The sequence below is a fragment of the Rhododendron vialii genome, chromosome 10a (genome assembly GCF_030253575.1).
Source record: "Rhododendron vialii isolate Sample 1 chromosome 10a, ASM3025357v1".
NCBI lineage: Eukaryota > Viridiplantae > Streptophyta > Magnoliopsida > Ericales > Ericaceae > Rhododendron > Rhododendron vialii.
Genome location: NC_080566.1, coordinates 4,492,679 through 4,510,509, shown reverse-complemented (window position 1 = coordinate 4,510,509; position 17,831 = coordinate 4,492,679). Strand labels below are relative to the sequence as shown.

Here is a 17,831-nt window from a genome sequence, read left to right as displayed (position 1 = left end):
ACAGTATGACAACGAGAGAACTTGCTCTTAGGTGCTCTCAATTTCATGGTACAACTAGTTGTAACTCGTGGAGTCCACAACTCACATGGGGGGTTTTGGGAATAACAAGGGAGACCGGCACAAACGAAATGGTTCCTCCCTTGTCTAATTTACACTAATGTGAGATGAGTCCAATGATCATTAGCATGGGGTTGGCAGAAATTAGATAAAGCTTGGTTGTATATCACATACATCAGGGCCGGCCCAGGCACAAGGCCCAAGAGGCCTAGGCCTTGGGCATCACAAAAATTCTAAATTTTAGGGACACTCTAATATTTGTACTACTTTGGATTTTTTTTGCCAAAGGTTAGGATAGTATTATTGATAGGAAAAAGTAACCAATACATCAAAGGGGCCGTCGTCCTCATGAAGAGGATAAAAGCCAAGGGGGGGATAAAATTCCCACGTACGAATTCCACTTCCTCTCACTGCATTCTTGGCCACAATGTGCGTCACAGAATTGCCACTTGTCCTCACAAATCTCACCTTCGTATGTAATGATAAGTAGTTTTGAACTTTATGACTATTTTTAAGCCTAATAGAATGAAAAAAAAATGCTTAATTGGAGGTAATGAGTTAGCCCAACCCACCATCCCATAAGCTCAAGTGCCCAACCCACCATCCCATTCGTGTGTAATGATAAGTAGTTCTGAACTTTATATTGGTTTGACTTTCTCGTATTGTGATTGTTACTGTAAAAATTGTTAAATATTAACTCTTTAAGGACACTTTTTTTTTTATTAGGCCTTGGGCTGGCCCTGACATACATATAAGGTACTTAACTAACTTTTGTTTTGACAAAATCGATTCTAATCACCAATCAAAGAATTCTTGAGACCACTGGAGTTTTTACTTGATCATTAACTTGGAGGCCTTTGAATTAGTCGAGATACGCATAATCCATCCCGGACACTCAGTTACCAAAATGAGAGAGAGGAAAGAAGGGGGTCTTTTTCTAGAAAGCAATATCTCACTTACTTGATACTCCCTCCGTCCCTAATTAACTGTCCACTTTCACTTTTTCCAAATTTTTTAAAATGAGTTATATCTTTTAATTTATACTATTTTTCATAATTTTCAAAATTTTGTCTAATAGAATCAATCGAGATCTATCAAACAAGATCCATATTGCATATAAAAAATATTATACTTTGGAAGATATAAATGATTTTTTAAAATGTCCGGAATAGTAACGTGGACAGTTAATTAGGGACGGAGGGAGTAGTACTTAACAAAGCAAACTATCACACTCATTCGTCAACCACATCTCAAGATATTAAAGCATTTCATTGTTGGAAAACGTTACACCAACTAGTGCAACCAGCCCCACCCAGTGATAGAGATTTTGTTAGGAAGGAAATATAAAGAAACAACAAAACAAATTAGAGGAAAGAATATGACAGCTCCTAATCAAAAAATAAAATGGCCATCATAAACTCTTATAGGTAGTTTATGCAAACCCAATTACGTGAATTATAATCCTAAAAGTTGTGTCCGGAGAGTGTCTTGGTTTCAAAGTGAGGATTCCCGACAGTTTTGCATCTGGACTGCTCTGTGTGACTCATATTCATTCCGAGCCCAACTTGAATGATTCAAGTTGTTTAATTTGTAATTCTCACGGAGTAGAATATTTATTAAAAGGAAATACATTGATTAGACATGGAGAACTGTATGAGGCAGTCGAATTTGCCTGAAATTATGAGCCTCCATTTTTCGCAATTGTCTGTGTCGTTCAAGACATCTATATATGATTAATTAATCAACATGTTATTAATTTCCGATCAAATCATATATTATACTCAGGCTCCATTTCGGAACCACAAATAAGTCCTTATTTTTTAAGAAGGCAATTTCAAGCTCAAAAATTATAGATTTATAGAAATCTGAAAATATGCAATATGGATCTTGTTTGGAAGATCTCGATGAGATATTTTATATGATGCAAAAAAAAATTAAAAATTTATTTTTCATTTACTTTATTTTTTAGTTTGAAAATGTAAAATAAGCTGCTTATTTTTTAAGAAGGTTTCTGGAACGGAGCCTCAATGGGACTTTACAGTTCTGCTGCAGAAACTGTAAGTAACTATCAAGAAGCCTCCTCAAACACGAAAACAAGAGGGGACTAATGAGTTCTTCTTTTCTTTTTTTTTTAAATGATTGCCAAATAGAAAACCATTATCATAAAACTAGAATTGGCAAAACCATACAAATTCCGAGGACCTAAAACTTGCCTCCAACTTATTTTCCTGCATACATATAGATATTAGGCTTTCTGAATGTTATGAGGCGCCAAATTCATTTTATTAAATACTAAAAAATATGGAGAACTTTTTCCGGTTCAATATTGTCGATTTTTATCTATTGTACAAAATATATATATATATATATATATATATATATATATATATATATATATATATATATTGTTGATTTTGATTGGTTAGACAGTGAAGTGTGGACTTTGGAAATACTAGTAATAAAAATGATACAGAAAGGATTTTCCCTTTTGTCAAAAAGCCTATTCCAATTGGATGTTACTCCCTATTAGTAATACTTTGTACAAGACGTGCTGTATTTGCTAATTGTACCATCTACTCTGAATCTACATTAATCATCCACATTAATCACTCGGTTGGTGGCCTAACTTCTAATCTTAAAATTGACTGATATGAGAGAGAGAGAGAGAGAGAGAGAGAGAGAGAGAGAGAGAGAGAGAGAGAGCATAAATTAATTAAGAGAGAGAGAGAGAGAGAGAGAGAGAAAGCATAAATTAATTATATTTTGACTAACTAATCTGCATTAAGATATGTACTTTCACTAACTAATTAAGTTGTGGCAGTATCCACATAGAGAAAAAGTGAAAGAGAAAAATTCTTTAACGAAGCTCTCATTAAATAAAGTTTGCGGAGGCCAATTTCGGCCGTATTTAGATTAACAGATTAAAGAGAAACTATTAACGGTAATAAAAATATTTATTACCGGTAATAGTTATAAAACGTATCTCAATCATTGATTGTCGAAACGGACGGCTGAAAATGCACAGAGCCGTGAATAACTTTACTTTCTCTCAAAAGTCAAATGAGTAGTTTTTCAAAACAAGAAAAACAAATACTACGTACAGTATCCCCAACAATATGTACTGGAGCAAATTTGAGAGAGAAACAGTGTGACACACTCCAATGCTTTTAAGGTTTCATATACAAATACCAATCATAATCATGCCCTTCACCAATCTCCAAAGTTTTGAACAAAAACAGCAATTTGATTACACTATTAAAAGGGTCGTATCATTTTTACGTGTCCTTTTTAACACATCGAAGAGTAATGTAGTAAATTTACATGAATATAAATCCAAAAAGAAAAAGTACGAAAAATGAAAAATGGAGGTGCGAAAACCAATTCCCGACTAACACTTGAAGCCCACAGTTTTCCTTTCCTCACTCAATTTTTCTTCACTTGCAACTTTTTAATTTATACCTTCGATTCAGTAATTCCATAGGCAACCAAGATCTACTGGCCCATCTTCAGAAGTGATTGGATCATCTTGATTTGAGACAGCGGAAGAGAAATCAGTTTCCGGCGAAAACGCAGCTTTCGAACACCTCTTCAAATCAATCCCATTGTTCTCAAGGAAAAACCTCAACATAGAGTTATCCTGCATCAAAGCAGAACCCGGGTACTGCGAATTCCCAATGTTTGGTTCAAATTGTGTGGAAAATAGAGTTTCTTGGACAGAGACCTTGGCGAAAGGAAATGAAACAGGAGAGAAATTTGAGTCCTTTGATGAAAAGGAAGAGGGTAGGAGAGGGGATTTGAAGCTTTCGATTACGTTGGTTTTGGGTTTCTTGTCTTCCGATTGATCGGAGAAGCAGGTCACGTGAGCTGAGTAGTCCATTAGAGGAGGCAGATTTGGAGAGGAATTCAATTCCTCACCATAATTTTCCATTTTTACCAGCCCAGAAATGTGTGTTTTCTTCCCTCCCGAACACTTTTGGAAGACCCTGCTTATCACCCATTCATTCTGGAAAACAATGCAAAAAGTATCAATAATGTTTTGCAACAACTAAATTACTTCAACTTACATGGAAAAATTAAACAAATATGTGTAATTACAAAACACGAGAACACTAGATAGATATACGTGGTTCAGCAGCATACACATGTCTAAAAAATAAAGGAAGATCAATTCTTATACGTAGCGTCTTCAATGTACAAGCCTTTGGCCCAGTGGCATGGAGGGGAGCCTAAGCGCTCAGGGATGAAGTCTCAAGTTCGAGTAGATTGATTTATTGTCAGCCTATGTTGTAATTTAACTACTAACCACTAATGCCACCTACGGCAGAAAAAAAAGTGCATGGCATCGCTCAACTCTTCCAATACTCTTTCTAAGGACAGACTCAAAATTTCAACTTGGCTCCCTAGAAACCATAACAAATAGTAGTCGTAGATATACTTTAAAGAATTTTTTTTCGTTTATCCTTTCCATAAAATCGTAAAGGTACCGACCATCACAATTTGTCTCTGAGTAAGAAGAAGAAGACGCTTTTTAAGGACAAACACAAAATTTCAACTAGGCTCCCTAGAAACCATAACAAGAAGTAGTAGTAGTTATACTTTATAGAATTTTTTTTCTTTTATCCATTTCACAAAATCGTAAAGGTACCGACCATCACAATTTGTCTTTGAGTAAGAAGAAAACAAGATTAGTCCTTTAGTTACCTTAGCTGATTGAGGCATGTTGTAAACAGAATACTTCCCCTCCAATCTATATTCATGCATGACCCAGTTGGTTTTTTCACCTTTGGGAGCCCTCCCTTTGTAGAAAACCAGAGTTTTCTTCATCCCAACAAGGGGTTTTCCCCTGTAGATCTCCTTGTCTTTCCCTGTTGCCTTCCAATACCCAGCTTCAGTTGCCCTGTTTGTCCTTAAACCAGTTGGGTACTTCCTATCTTTCACACAGAAGAAATACCATTCTCTTTCACCCATTTTCGCTTTCCCTAAACAACCACAGAACAACAACTGATCAGAATTGAGTCTTTTCTTTCCCTACGCAAAAAGGTAGGAAGGGACAATCAACATAGGGACCACATGGACATGCCTATCGGGGTTCCTTACCTGTTGTTTAATGTTCTGCTGGCTACTAAAGCAAGGGCCGATCCTGATATTTCGGGAGCTTAAGGCAAAATTCTAAGGGTCCTAGTTTTTACTTATATTCTGGTTTTTTTTTTTTTTTTTTTGAGTATATACGTTGGGTACTTGGGTGTCAAAAATAGATGGACCCTAATTTCTACACTTTTTGGGATGCTTAAGGCGGCCTGTCTCTTGGGCCACAGCCCAGGGCTGGCTTTGGCAACAAGGTGGTCTTGCGAGGTAGCCACTGAACCTTGGCTGGAGGGAACGACCTGTCCGCACAAACAACCCCACTAGGCTCGAGCTGCACAAGAGTGCCTCTCACACAATATCTTGTTCATACAGATTATTACCGCAAGCAGGATCATCAAACTCATGACCACATGAGGGGGGACGGAATTTCGCCTGCACTTCTTTTTGGATAAGGTGCAGGCAAAAACTTTAAAACAAAAGAAAAGAGGGTGCCGGCAAAATTTCGTTTCTCTACATGTGGTCATGAGTTTGATGATCCTGCTTGCAGTAATAGTCTCTATGAACCAACTCGGCTACCACCCTTGGCTGTCCATATTTTGATTTAATTACTAAAATCTAATATAAAAAAAATCAGAACATGGGAGTTGAATTTTGGGATACTTACAGGGTAAATCCCAGGGCTCAACCTTATTCAAATCCACTTCTCCGATTGCTCTGGCATAGAAACAGCTGTCAAGAACTTTCTTGGATAGGTAGTGAGTGATAAGCTCCTCGTCCGTTGGGTGGAAACGAAATCCCGGAGGCAATTCCATTTTCTCATCGTTTTCCATTCCTAATACTCCCTCTTGAATAAAATTTTTGGAATTTTAAGAGAGTTGCAGACAAAAAAGCTCTGAAATTGAGAACCAAATAACTTAAACCCAGATCTTAAAAACCTCTAATTTGAATGGGTTGCTACGAAAAAGAAGTACAGAAATCCGTTTAGATGTGGAAAAAATAGAGGAAACAGAACAGCCAGGAATCAATTCACAGCTATGTAGTTGGAGAATTTGAGAAAGATTGTGTGTGAATTATGAATGTGTATTCACATCTAGAGAGAGAGAGAGAACTATGTTGTTATTGAGGAAATAAAAGAAGAGTTCGGAGTACATAACTCCCTAAATAGTGGTTTTTGAGGGATAAAGAAACGTGGTTTGTTAGGCAACTTGGTGAGCAGTTTCTGGCTTTAATCTCTCTCTCTCTCTCTCTCTCTCTCTCTCTCTCTCTCTCTCTCTCTCTCTCTATTTTTTATGTAACTATCAATTGCAATCTTCTTCGTCAAATGACATTGAAATAAAAAAAATACCTTTAAGGTATCTGATGATAACTCATTTTTATATTATTTCCATAAATGAACTATGCTATTAGAGCAAGTCCACTACGAAGATGGCTTTGTTGAGTTTATTTTCTAGCTTGTTACTGTGTAAAAAATTCGAAAACAAATTGCACTGATCTGGTGCCATTTTGGAATAATCTTAAATTGTAACTACTAAATTTAATTCATCTAATTTCTCAATGTAAATCGGTTGACTTGGATGATGTAGTTGATGTGGAATTCGGGTTGGTGTTGTGCAGTGGTGTGCGCAGCACCGTGTTGCGTGCCTCCGAGCCGTCGGATCGTGCATCCGACGGCTCGGATCTCATCTCGGCAACCAACGATCGAGAGCTGTTCATTGCTGAGATGAGATCTGAGCAGTCGGATGCACAATCCAACGGCTCGGAGGTGCGCAGCACGATGCTGCGCACACCACTGCGCAGCATCATCCCCCAATTCAGTTGATCTGGCAAAATGAAAGTTGGTGCCAAAAACGACTTTGTCACTTTTTTTGCAGCAACAATTAACACTGGGAGGACTTCATTTTCTCCACACAACAAAAAAAATTCAAATCATTGTTTGGGCCGTATAAATAGTTTATAGGAGGACTTGCTCTTAAGTTACATGCCTAAAGCCAAAATGCAAAAGCTATTGCACCTTTAATCACAGTTTATTTACCATCTAATCACACCGTTAGACCCCGTGACCCAACGAACGGTTATCTCCACTCGTCAGGGGTTTGCTTCCACCTTGAAGGTGCGAGTTCGATTCTCAAGGAGTAGTAGCCAACGGCGAACCTGTTGGGAGGTGAAAGTCCATGTGAGTAGCCTCATGCATGCATGAGCGCGTCCATAATCCATTGATCACCTTCTAGTTGTTTCTAACCGCCCTCCTCGGGTGTTGATTCTTTAAGTGAATTAGTCTCGTCTCGTTTGCGGGTAGACCGTATATTTATTTATCGTTATAGCGTAACTAATGCGTGGAGAATGAATATATTTATCTGGACAGGTTTGAAGGCCATAACTGAAGTTGGTTGCCATATTTGTTTAACCAATTCGATCTGCTGCGCGAGAGGAACTGATTTTTGAAAAAGGGAAATCCGTCACATTGTTTTGATGACAAAAAAGAGACAACTCCCCAACAAATCTCTCGTCATATGATTTGTCTGATTGCCCGCAAGATTACAAAAAGCATATTACCCGTTTTTTGGTTGCAACAATCAGCAAGTACGTATTTTTTGCTCTCTCTCTCTCTCTCTCTCTCTCTCTCTCTCTCTCTCTCTCCATATAAATATATATGTATCGACACAATTGTTTTTCACACTCGCAGTGCTCTCTTGTTGTCCGCACTTTTTTTTTCTAAAATTATCAATGCGGTTTACTTTTTTTTAAGTAAGTTTGCAAATTTAAATGAATAATGATTGAAACATAAGGAAGAGGAATGCGAATATCACCATTTTATAGAAACAGATCAATGTATGTGTGTTGAGGTTTCATTCTGGATGGCTATGGTTAGTCGATAGGAATTGAGCTTTTACATCAAGTTATATAGGGGATTCGTAGAAATATATTTCGTAGCCATGTGTCTAGTATGTTGCAATTAGAGTGGCTCAGTGATAGGCACCATGTACTATTCTCCATGTAGCTGCTAAGGTTTAAATCGATCCTCACTAACTACAACTAACACCATTGACTTTTGCCAAGGAAAATGGTTTCGACCCTCAAGGCTTTAAGGCCGGGCACTTATCGAAAAACTGGTAAATTGACCTGTTTTCTCGCTAACCCGATACGTACGGTATCAAAGTTTTCCGTTAGTGAACCAATTGCTTCATTCTCATGAAATATATTCGTCACGTGATTATATATGTTTTGCCCAACTGTGGAATTTTGTCCTTTATAGATTAGGCAATTAATTAGTGATGACTAATTTCATACGTGCATTTAGCTTGTGGAATTAGATTAAACCACGTGATATTGCTTCTAGTAAGCACGTAATTCCTTTTGATTAGTGTGGTACACGCTGTGGAATTATTATTAATCATACTATAAATGTTGACAACAAATGCATTGATCAGACGGAAAAAAAGAATTAAGGTCGACTTAATTGATGTCCAAGTTAATTTCTTTTCACATGACAAAATTAAAAACGATAATTAACCTCTCTCTCCTCTCCAACCCAATCCAGTGTAAACATTTCGAACGATTGAGTGCAACTGAAATGCATCACCAAAGCTCGGGGGGTTCGAAATCATTTGTCGAACCTGGAGGGAGAATCTGTACTTAAGGGAAAAAAAAAAAAAAAACCTTGGGGGGTGTCAGTGGTTTTTACCCTTAACAAAATCCATTACGTAGATCTGTTTGGCCGTATTCCAACTTTTCTGCTTGGGAAAAAATCAGAACCCCAGTCATCTAGCTCTCTACCCCTTTCCCTCTATCTATTGTGCCCATAGTTTTTATTCTTCATACTTACCCAAAAAAAAGGTTTTTATTCTTCGTGTACTCATGAGGATTTGTACAAACTTGAAAAATATACGTAGAATTAGCAATTGTGAATCTTCGCCACACGTATGTAAAGCTAGCCGCGTGATGACATCGACAAAACGCTTCAGCGTACATGACTGGCGGCTAGTTAGTAGTGACTGTAGCGTTAAGGAAATTATGTTTTCGTTGTTGAATTTATACGTGGCGTTTTAGGTTATATATTTCTTGTTAAGTTTTTCAGATGGTTGCTGATAAAAAGTTAGGCTAAGTTTCAAATAGGATCATACATAATATAGCATCAAGTTAAGGTTTTAAAAAAAAACATCAATTTAATCTTTGTATTTTCTATATAAAACATTGAAACCAATCTTATCTTTTGGCTGTTTTTTGAGTTAATTAGTCTTTAATTTCGGAGAAGATGGGAAAAATAATCAATTGGCTTACTGTCAAAAGAGATTTGAAACAATTTCATACATACAGCAAATGTAATTTTGGAGTTCACTGGATAAAATTTTGGAGTCACAACCGCATAGTAACCACTTATATCTGTTACAATTGGCTAGAAATTAAACGTGTATATTTTTTTTTTCTCCCCTTTTTTTGACCCGAAAAAACATGTATGTGTGAATACACTTCAAAGCTTGATTTTAGTTCCCAAATGAAAATTACCCGTAGCGAAAAATAAAAAAGAAAAAGAAAAAAATGTCATTAATTTGTTCCTATTGTAAAGTGGATTATAGTTCTATCGTGAGCAAATAATTAGCACTACTATAATACTAACGAGTAAATTACAATTAATTAGTTGAGGATTCAAATCTTTGAAATCAACGGGTGAGATTTGAATCACTCTCAGCCAAACTGGCTATATCTTGCCACGTAAGACCAGATCAAATGGAATAGACAGTGACAGTGCCGCCACCGACGGCGTAGGAGTTAACCAAACCAAAACTGTCCACATCCAGAGTTCTCATTGGTCAGCTGGAAAACTGTGCACCTAACTTTTGCTACACTAAAACAAAAAAAGGGTAAATTCCAGCTGACATCCCTGAGGTTTATCCCAAGGACGGATACCCACTTCGCGATGAGAAATGAGAATGAAGAAACACTCGTGGTTTTCTATGTTCGTTTCACCTGCGTTCCGAATCTGCAATTGTCCGTCTGATTAAATGAGTCAAAAGTGAAAAGTAATATCTAAAAATTTACTCTTTATGATAATGAAAAAAATTATCGACTCTCATTTATCTTTGAATCAAAACGACTTCTTTGCTTTATTTCACTGGATGAGGTGTATTAATGAAAAATGGTAAAATTTATAAATAGCTAGCCCTTTAGTTTTTGATTGTTGAAAGACCGTTTGGCCAGAAATGACACAACAGGGAAGGGAAGAAAACAGGTTTTCCCAACGCTTTTATTAGCAGCGTTTTGGAAAAATGTAGTCATAATAGATTTTTTTTACAGCACTTTAAGAAAAATATCCCCAAAGAGGTGATTTTTACTCACGAAACAAGCTTGACGTTTCCTGAAAAACACTGCTATAGATCATTTGCGACATTTTTAAAAAGCCAGAGAGTTAAGCCAACTTCCTTATCCCCGACGTTTTCAAAACTCCACTAAAACCTTTTAACAGCGTTTGTTTATCAGGAGATTTTATCAAAAAGGGTGAATGTATCAATATAAGGCCTTTTTGAGTAATTCCACCACGTGTTTGCACGAACAGTTATTGGTTAGGTGCTAGTGAAACAAACAGTAAGAATTTTCGTTTGACCGAAGAAAAAAAAGAAACAAACATTAAAACCACGTCATTGAATGGGGAATTTGTCATTGAGAACGTTTTTCAGGGGTGTCGGTAGAATTTGTCGTTGAAAAAAAAAAGTCTCCTGCAAAGTGTGTGCCACGTCTAGTTTGTTTCAGCATTGGAAGGCCACGTGGCAGAGTGTGGTTCGTTGAAAAGCCCTCCTGAAAGCTCGTGTTCACATTTTTTTTTTTTTTTTGATCAACTCGTGTTCACATTGAATAACGAAGTTAGGCCATCTATTCAGATACACTGAATTTAAAAATCATATTTATTTATTTTTCAATACCTATCATCATATGTCATCATTAGAGTAACAATCATAATTTCTAGAACGTATATCATTACGCTAATTAACTACAAAACACGTGATAATCATCGACAATGTATTAGTATTAGTTTGATTTTCACCGTCACCAAAAGAGAGAAAAGAGAAATAGACTTTCTGTAGCTGTCATCATATATCATAAGAGTAACAATCATAATTTCTAAAACGTATATTATGTGTACAATTACGCTAATTAACTACAAAACACGTGATAATCATCGACAATGTATTAGTATTTGTTTGATTTTCACGATCACTAAGAGAGAGAGAGAGAGAGAGAGGAGAAATAAACTTTTTGTAGCTACATCAGACATCACCTCTATTTGCCACTAACATCGTTGAAAGTAAAAGAAGAAAAATAAGTTTATTTCAGAAATTAGAGAAATTAAGTAAAAGGAGAAAAAAATAGCAGAAACTTTGTACTATATTATTGGAAACGATGGATTTGCGAAATTAACCGAGGTAGTCGAGTTCTGCTCTTGTTCAACGTGAAAAGCACATTCTAAATCGTTTTAACAAACAAATGAAAACTTTGATCATTTTTCTAAAATGGTGTGCGCGTTGAAGCTACGCTTGAACAAATTAACTAATATTAAGCTTCACGTGATAAACCAGTCAAATCTTAATTAACGTAATTTTAAAAGTCGTCGCAGTTTTCCAAATCGATGAGTTTTCCTGTCTGGTCAAAATTCAGGCTAGCTCCTTCCCTCCGTTTTCAATCACTCTTTGCAAGTCGATCGTCTAAGTGTCTGTGTTACAATCGATAACAAATTCATCTGCGAAAGACTAAAAAGTTTAGATATATGTAGTACAATACGCTTAAATTCCTACTCAAATATTCTTTCTACGTCGTAACGTCGGTTGGTTTTGATAATCAGGAACATGAAAAATTAGGTAACGAGGGTACCAGCTAGAAAGTTATAATTTTCCATAGACTAGTGCATTAAGGGGAACAATTCAATGAATTTTATCAATTGGTCATTAGGCTATCAACAATTGATAGCAAGCATTTAGGCAGTCCCAAAAATGTGATGGCATGTCTAACCAAAAAAGGAAGGTGGTACATTTCATTTGGTTTTTCAGTATTAAAGTATATATGGAAAGAAATAATCGCGTTCGAAATAATTCTGCTTCGTTTGCTAGCTACCCGTTATAGGTTAGATATTTTTCTTATAATTTTTTGATTATTGTAAATGTGTTTTGGTGTTTGAATTAGTTTTTTATAAGCTTGGATATAATTTTTAAACTTGGTTAATAAGTGCTTTTTTCTATATTTGTTATTTTATTGCTTTGAATTACTAAAAAGGTTACGAATTGGCGCTATCATATTTACACATTTTTAGGATTAAATAAACACAGAAAGCTAATAAATATCATTTATTACTTTCAAGTAAATAAGCTGAATAAGTACACTTGCACGTGCTAACGAACGTGGCCGTTTTCGGACAAAATATGTTTTTCAGAAGTAAAGAAAGAACAAAAAACTGAATCACTGAAGGAATATATACCGTATAATATACTCCTATACGTATTCAAATACTAATTGGCTTCTTCAGCTGCAGTCAAGTCTAATTATATTTTCTTACTTCTTCTAAGATAGATGTCATTACATGCATAAGCCAGAATAAGTAAGTGGTCAACTTAATAAAAAAAGAAAAAGAAAAATAATTAATAAGGGAGGGGACCTTAATTTGTGGGAGGGGGTAGATCCCGGTTGGTTTGTTTTATAACTACCAAAGATCCTAATCTAGACTAGTAATCTTCAATTTTCCCCCTTAATTTTCAATTAATTACTAATTAAAACTCATAATTAGTTAAGGAACTGTTCTTGTTTTCAGAGATTATTGAAGTTTCAAGTTGCAATGGTACTAGTGGATTAGAGCTTAATTGTATCATTTGGTGGTAAATAGTATAGAAAAGAGGCCTGGTACGGTTCAGGACACTCGATCTGTGAAAGTATCCGGTAATCTAGACCGTCCATTTTCTTTCCTGGACATTTTCATGGACCGAGTGGCTTGGATCCTAACACTTTTGATAGAAAAATAATTTCATAATATATTTTTTTAGAGTGAACAAGGGCATGCATATGAATTTTTTTATGCATATCGATATATCCCTAACTTTAATACTGCCATTTATTGCTAAATTTTTGTTTAGAATTTCGAATTATATACTAGAACGATCAATCATTTGCCGAAAAGCTATCCAATTTTGCTTTCATATATTACGATTTTCAGACATTGATCTGTTTAACAAAGTCAATGATGAACTAACCCCAAGGGTTGATCCGGTATTCTAGACGTAAGATTTTGGGGTCTCTTTCTTATGTCTAAGAAGATCTTAAGTTCGAAACATCTCAAATACTGCAATCAAATTTTTTGGTTCAGTCTGTACAGAGCTTTACTCCAACATTAATTGGGCTTCCAGCGAGTGGACGGTAGGATTGGGCTCCCAGAATTAGTGAGGCACACATTAGCTGGCGAGAATTATAAAAAAAAAAAAAGAGTCAACGACTAATGAACTACTGTTACAAATCTCCCATATACAGTGAAGTGGAAAATTTTCACACGTAGCTTTGAGAAATATTTGTCCATATTTGGTCACCGGCTCTGCCAATTCACCCACATGTATTCTACAGTAACTTTTTCTTGGTTTGATTTTTTGAAATTTCAAATAATGTTAGCCTAAACTTGGTAATCTAATGACTTTGTTATCCTATAAACATGTTGCTGGCATCTAAGAGACAATTTAATTGTGTTGAATAATCTGTGTTCAAACTGACTTTATCGCATTTGACAATTATGGGGACAAATATAAAATTCCATTGGAGAAAGTGGAATTGGGGGATGGTGTTGTGTAGTGGTTTCAAGCCGACGGCTTGGCTCACATGTCGGCAATGAACAGCTTTCGATCGTTTGTTGCCGAGATGAGATTCGAGCCGTCAGATGCACGATCCGACGGCTCGGAGACGCGCAGCACAGCGCTGTGCACCTCACTGCACAACACTAACCCGAAGTCCGAGAAAGAGAAGGGAAAAGCAAGCCCGAGCTAAAGGGTTTTTCTCGCAAGAGGTCGCAAGTTCAAATCCCCTTAATGCCAAACATTTCAAACTTGAGGACCACTAGAGATTTGTCGGTCGTTAACTTCATTGCCAAAGAACTGAGTGAAGTGTGCGTAAATTGACCAAGATCGAGGCCCCGGACATCTGGACAGGGAAAAAGTAAATTTGTACACGTTTAAACAATCAATGCACATGCAATTAAGGACTATAGACAATTGTGTTGTGTTGTGGCTCTCTATAACTTGTTTCAAGATAATTTTGAAACTCGTGTCATTTTTCGGGATTGGGAGATGCTGCCAAGCAGAGGTGCTTGGCAGCGGTGCCGAGCGCATCTCGGCCGTCCAAAAGTGTTTTGGATGGCCCGGATGTAAAGGTACCGAACAGATTTAAAAAAAAAGAAAAAGAAAAGGAAAAAGATGTTTCGATTCGGGCCGTTGATTCCGAGATGAACGGCCGGATTGGCCGCTCGGCACCCGCTCGGCAGGGGTGCCGCTCGGCAGGGTCCCCGGGTCCCATTTTTCGTCGCTTATATTTTTTAATCTATAATGTTTTTCACGACTTTGAAAATTTTGTATAATAGAACTAATCGAGAACTATCAAACAAGATCAAGATTGCATATTTTTTGAGATCCATATTGAAAGATATAAGGAATTGAAATTGGCACGAATATCAAAAATTGACATCCAATTTGAAACGGAGGGAATAGATAAATGCAGACTTTCTCTCTCTAAGACTTTTTTCTCTCCAAGACACCTCCAGCGTACAAAGCAAGCTAAGGCCTCCAACGGTGGGGGAGGCTGCCGCCTCCTCCCCGTCACACCAACCCCCACCGTCTGACTTACCACCCCTTTCTTCACAAATAAGCATCCCTTGCATCCCCTCTTTCTTCACAAATGGGCACTAGATCGAAGTTGTTGATAACCTAATGAGTCCAATGAAGTTTTTTTTTTTTTTAATCGGCAAAATAACATTATTATCAATGGAAAGAGGAGAAAGGGATTCCAACAAAAAGTTGAAAATACCTCCAATGAAGTTATTGGTACAACTATCCACTATGAAACGATCCTTAGTTTACACAATATTACACACATTTGTCTGGACATAAATCCGGATAGAGATGCGTCTAGAGCCATGCGTTGTGTATAGATCTCACGTGTATCGTGTGGGGTTCAAGTGCATCTGTGCCAAATGAAAAAAAATACATCTGTGTTTGAAATTGTATCGGGAGTAATGAACGTCAAACATAGATGTATTTTTTTAATCGCGAGGTACTTCCTGTGTACGGTGCATTAATGAACAACTCAAAATACATCTATGTTTGACGTTGTATCGGGAGTAAGTACAAATGGTGTCACTTGACCCTACTTGCTTTGATTTCTCACTAGGATATTTGAATTTTTACTATACAGACCCCACAAAAAGTTTGAAAATTGCCCCATTTTCCTTCAAATTTGTATACATTTTATCAAGCAGTCTCTTCTTTTCTAGAGTTAACAGTATTACAGAGGAGGTTATCACGGATTGTTTCCAACATTTATCATGTCTTTCAAACCAATTATAACGAAAACTTATAAACTTATTAGTGTCCATCTATCTTATAATTAACCTCTCAATTTACTTACTTTTTTGGATTAACATATGCATTTAATTTTGATCCCGCTAACCAAATATTTTGGCTCTGTCCCTCTCCATTACATTGTTCGCTTAAGTAGAACAACTTGAGAGGTTTGTCGATGAAATCTTTTTGGTGCTCCTCTAATATCAAGTCCGGATTTCCATTTATTTTCATTTGACCAAAAAAAAAGTCTGGGTTTCCCTCACGGTTACCCAATGATTGACCCCATTCGTTTAAGGGTTTTAAATTTTGAATTTTAATCATTATCCTATTTCTCTCTAATTAGGCTCCGTTCCAGAAACCTTCTTAAAAAATAAGTACTTATTTTGCCACTTCTCATTCAAAAATAAGAAAGGTCATTCCACAAAACCCAAATAAAAAGTTTCTTTCACATTTTCAAACTAAAAAATAAATGAAAAAAAAAATTCATTTTTTTTGCACCGTATTAAAGATCTTAATGAGATCTATCAAACAAGATCCATAATGGAAGGAAAATTATTTGCGTAAACACATGATTTTTGAGCTTGAAATTGCCTTGTATAAAAAATAAGACGGTTGCTATGATAATGGGCGCCGGCGGAGGGAAATCATACCGGCGGCCTCGGCGGGCCATCTCCGGCCACCGGACGGCCGATCTGAGCTGTCCAAAAATTCCTAAAAAAAAAAACAAAGGGGCTTACGCGGGAATCAACGGCATCCAAGGTGTGTAGGGTGCTCGATCCGAGCACCCCTTTTCTGTGTATATATGATCAAGCACCCTACACGGAAAAGGGGTGCTCGGATCAAGCACCCTAAACACCTCGGATGTCGTTGATTCTTACGTAGGCCCCCTCGGTTTTTTATTTTAGAATTTTTGGACGGCTCGGATCGGCCGTCCAGTAGCCGAAGACGGCCCGGCGCGGCCGTCGGTATGATTTCCCTCCCCAGCGCCCATTGGTACCTATGTAAATTCTAAAAAAATAAGTATCACCTTCTTAATTTTTTTGGAACAACCCTAATTATTGGACAAAAAATAAGTTCTTATTTGTTTTCTGGAACGGGCTCTTAGTACTCTCATTTTTCTCTCTATCTCTCTCCAGTCATTACCCCGATTTCCAATAATTACTCTATTTTTTTCTACACTTATTACCTACAAATTCAAATTCAAAATCTCAAACCGAACAAGGTCCAGTCTGCAGTTTAATGGGTCGACCTTGAAATCTTCCAAAACTAACGTGAAATCTTCAAACCACATAAGGTTATGCCTTTTTCCTAACAAATATTATGCCATTTTTTTTTATGCCCAGAAATTTGAAGCAACTTAAACATTCTTGAAGTACCTCCAGGCTGCTAAAATTAACGACCGGACAAACCCTCCAATAACCTCAAAGTTTGAATTTTTTTTTTGTCAACATTGTATACATTAGCGGAGGTTGATGGGGATGTTAGAGTTAGCATGGGGTCCAGAGGCTATTCATAATCCTGGCCTCCAAAATCCCACCCCGTGGGACTCGAATCTTGGTCACCACTGGGGGAGGGAGGTGAGCAACCAACTTCACTAGAAGTGATTCTCAAAGTTCAAAATATTTGGCCTATGTGGTTTCAAACATGCGGTCTCATAGAGGGTAAACACTTATTCATTTTCTCATATATACTTAGCCAGACCCCTTGGGGTTTAAGCAAAGTGATAGAAAATTTTATGTCTTCTTTCGATAAACGTTATTATGCGCACACGATACAGTTGGAAATATTGTACCTTCTTTTGGTAAAAGTTATTCCTTCCGTCCCAATTTGTTTGTCTACTTTTTAACTTTTAAATGTCTCAAAAATCAAAATGTTTCTATTTGACTTCTAAGTGAATCAATTTTTCCTTTTTGCCCTCTCTTTAGTGGAATAGAGTAACTTTTTTAAAGAAGTTGAGGGTAAATGTAAAAAGTTGTAGTATCTTTTTAGGTGTAATCATTGTGCTCCCTAAAAAAGTTAAATTTTCGAGATTGGACAAACAAATTGGAACGGAATGAGTATCATTTATGGTATGATTTTGTTACAGCTTTTTTTTAGTTTTCGTTATGCCTTTTC

The 17,831-nt window shown here is 36.7% G+C and overlaps 1 protein-coding gene across 1 annotated transcript; it reads right to left on the bottom strand.

The window, feature by feature from the left end:
• Nucleotides 1-3,280: 3,280 nt before the first annotated feature.
• LOC131304320 (NAC domain-containing protein 92-like) lies at nt 3,281-6,407 on the bottom strand. Its single transcript, XM_058331525.1, has 3 exons — nt 5,807-6,407; nt 4,759-5,036; nt 3,281-4,060 (listed from the first exon to the last, which is right to left on the bottom strand). Exons 1-3 carry the CDS (start codon nt 5,970-5,972, stop codon nt 3,524-3,526), a joined length of 981 nt encoding a protein of 326 aa, XP_058187508.1. The 5' UTR covers nt 5,973-6,407; the 3' UTR covers nt 3,281-3,523.
• Between the last annotated feature and the right edge of the window lie 11,424 nt (nt 6,408-17,831).

What these genes read in the sequence shown, in the direction of transcription:
- LOC131304320 (XM_058331525.1), bottom strand. Translation starts at nt 5,972, where the DNA reads ATGGAAAACGATGAGAAAATGGAATTGCCTCCGGGATTTCGTTTCCAC. An exon ending in TGAGCCCTGGGATTTACCCT is followed by an intron (nt 5,037 to 5,806) that starts GTAAGTATCCCA and finishes GTGGTTGTTTAG; the next exon opens with GGAAAGCGAAAATGGGTGAA. An exon ending in ACATGCCTCAATCAGCTAAG is followed by an intron (nt 4,061 to 4,758) that starts GTAACTAAAGGA and finishes ATTGTTTTCCAG; the next exon opens with AATGAATGGGTGATAAGCAG.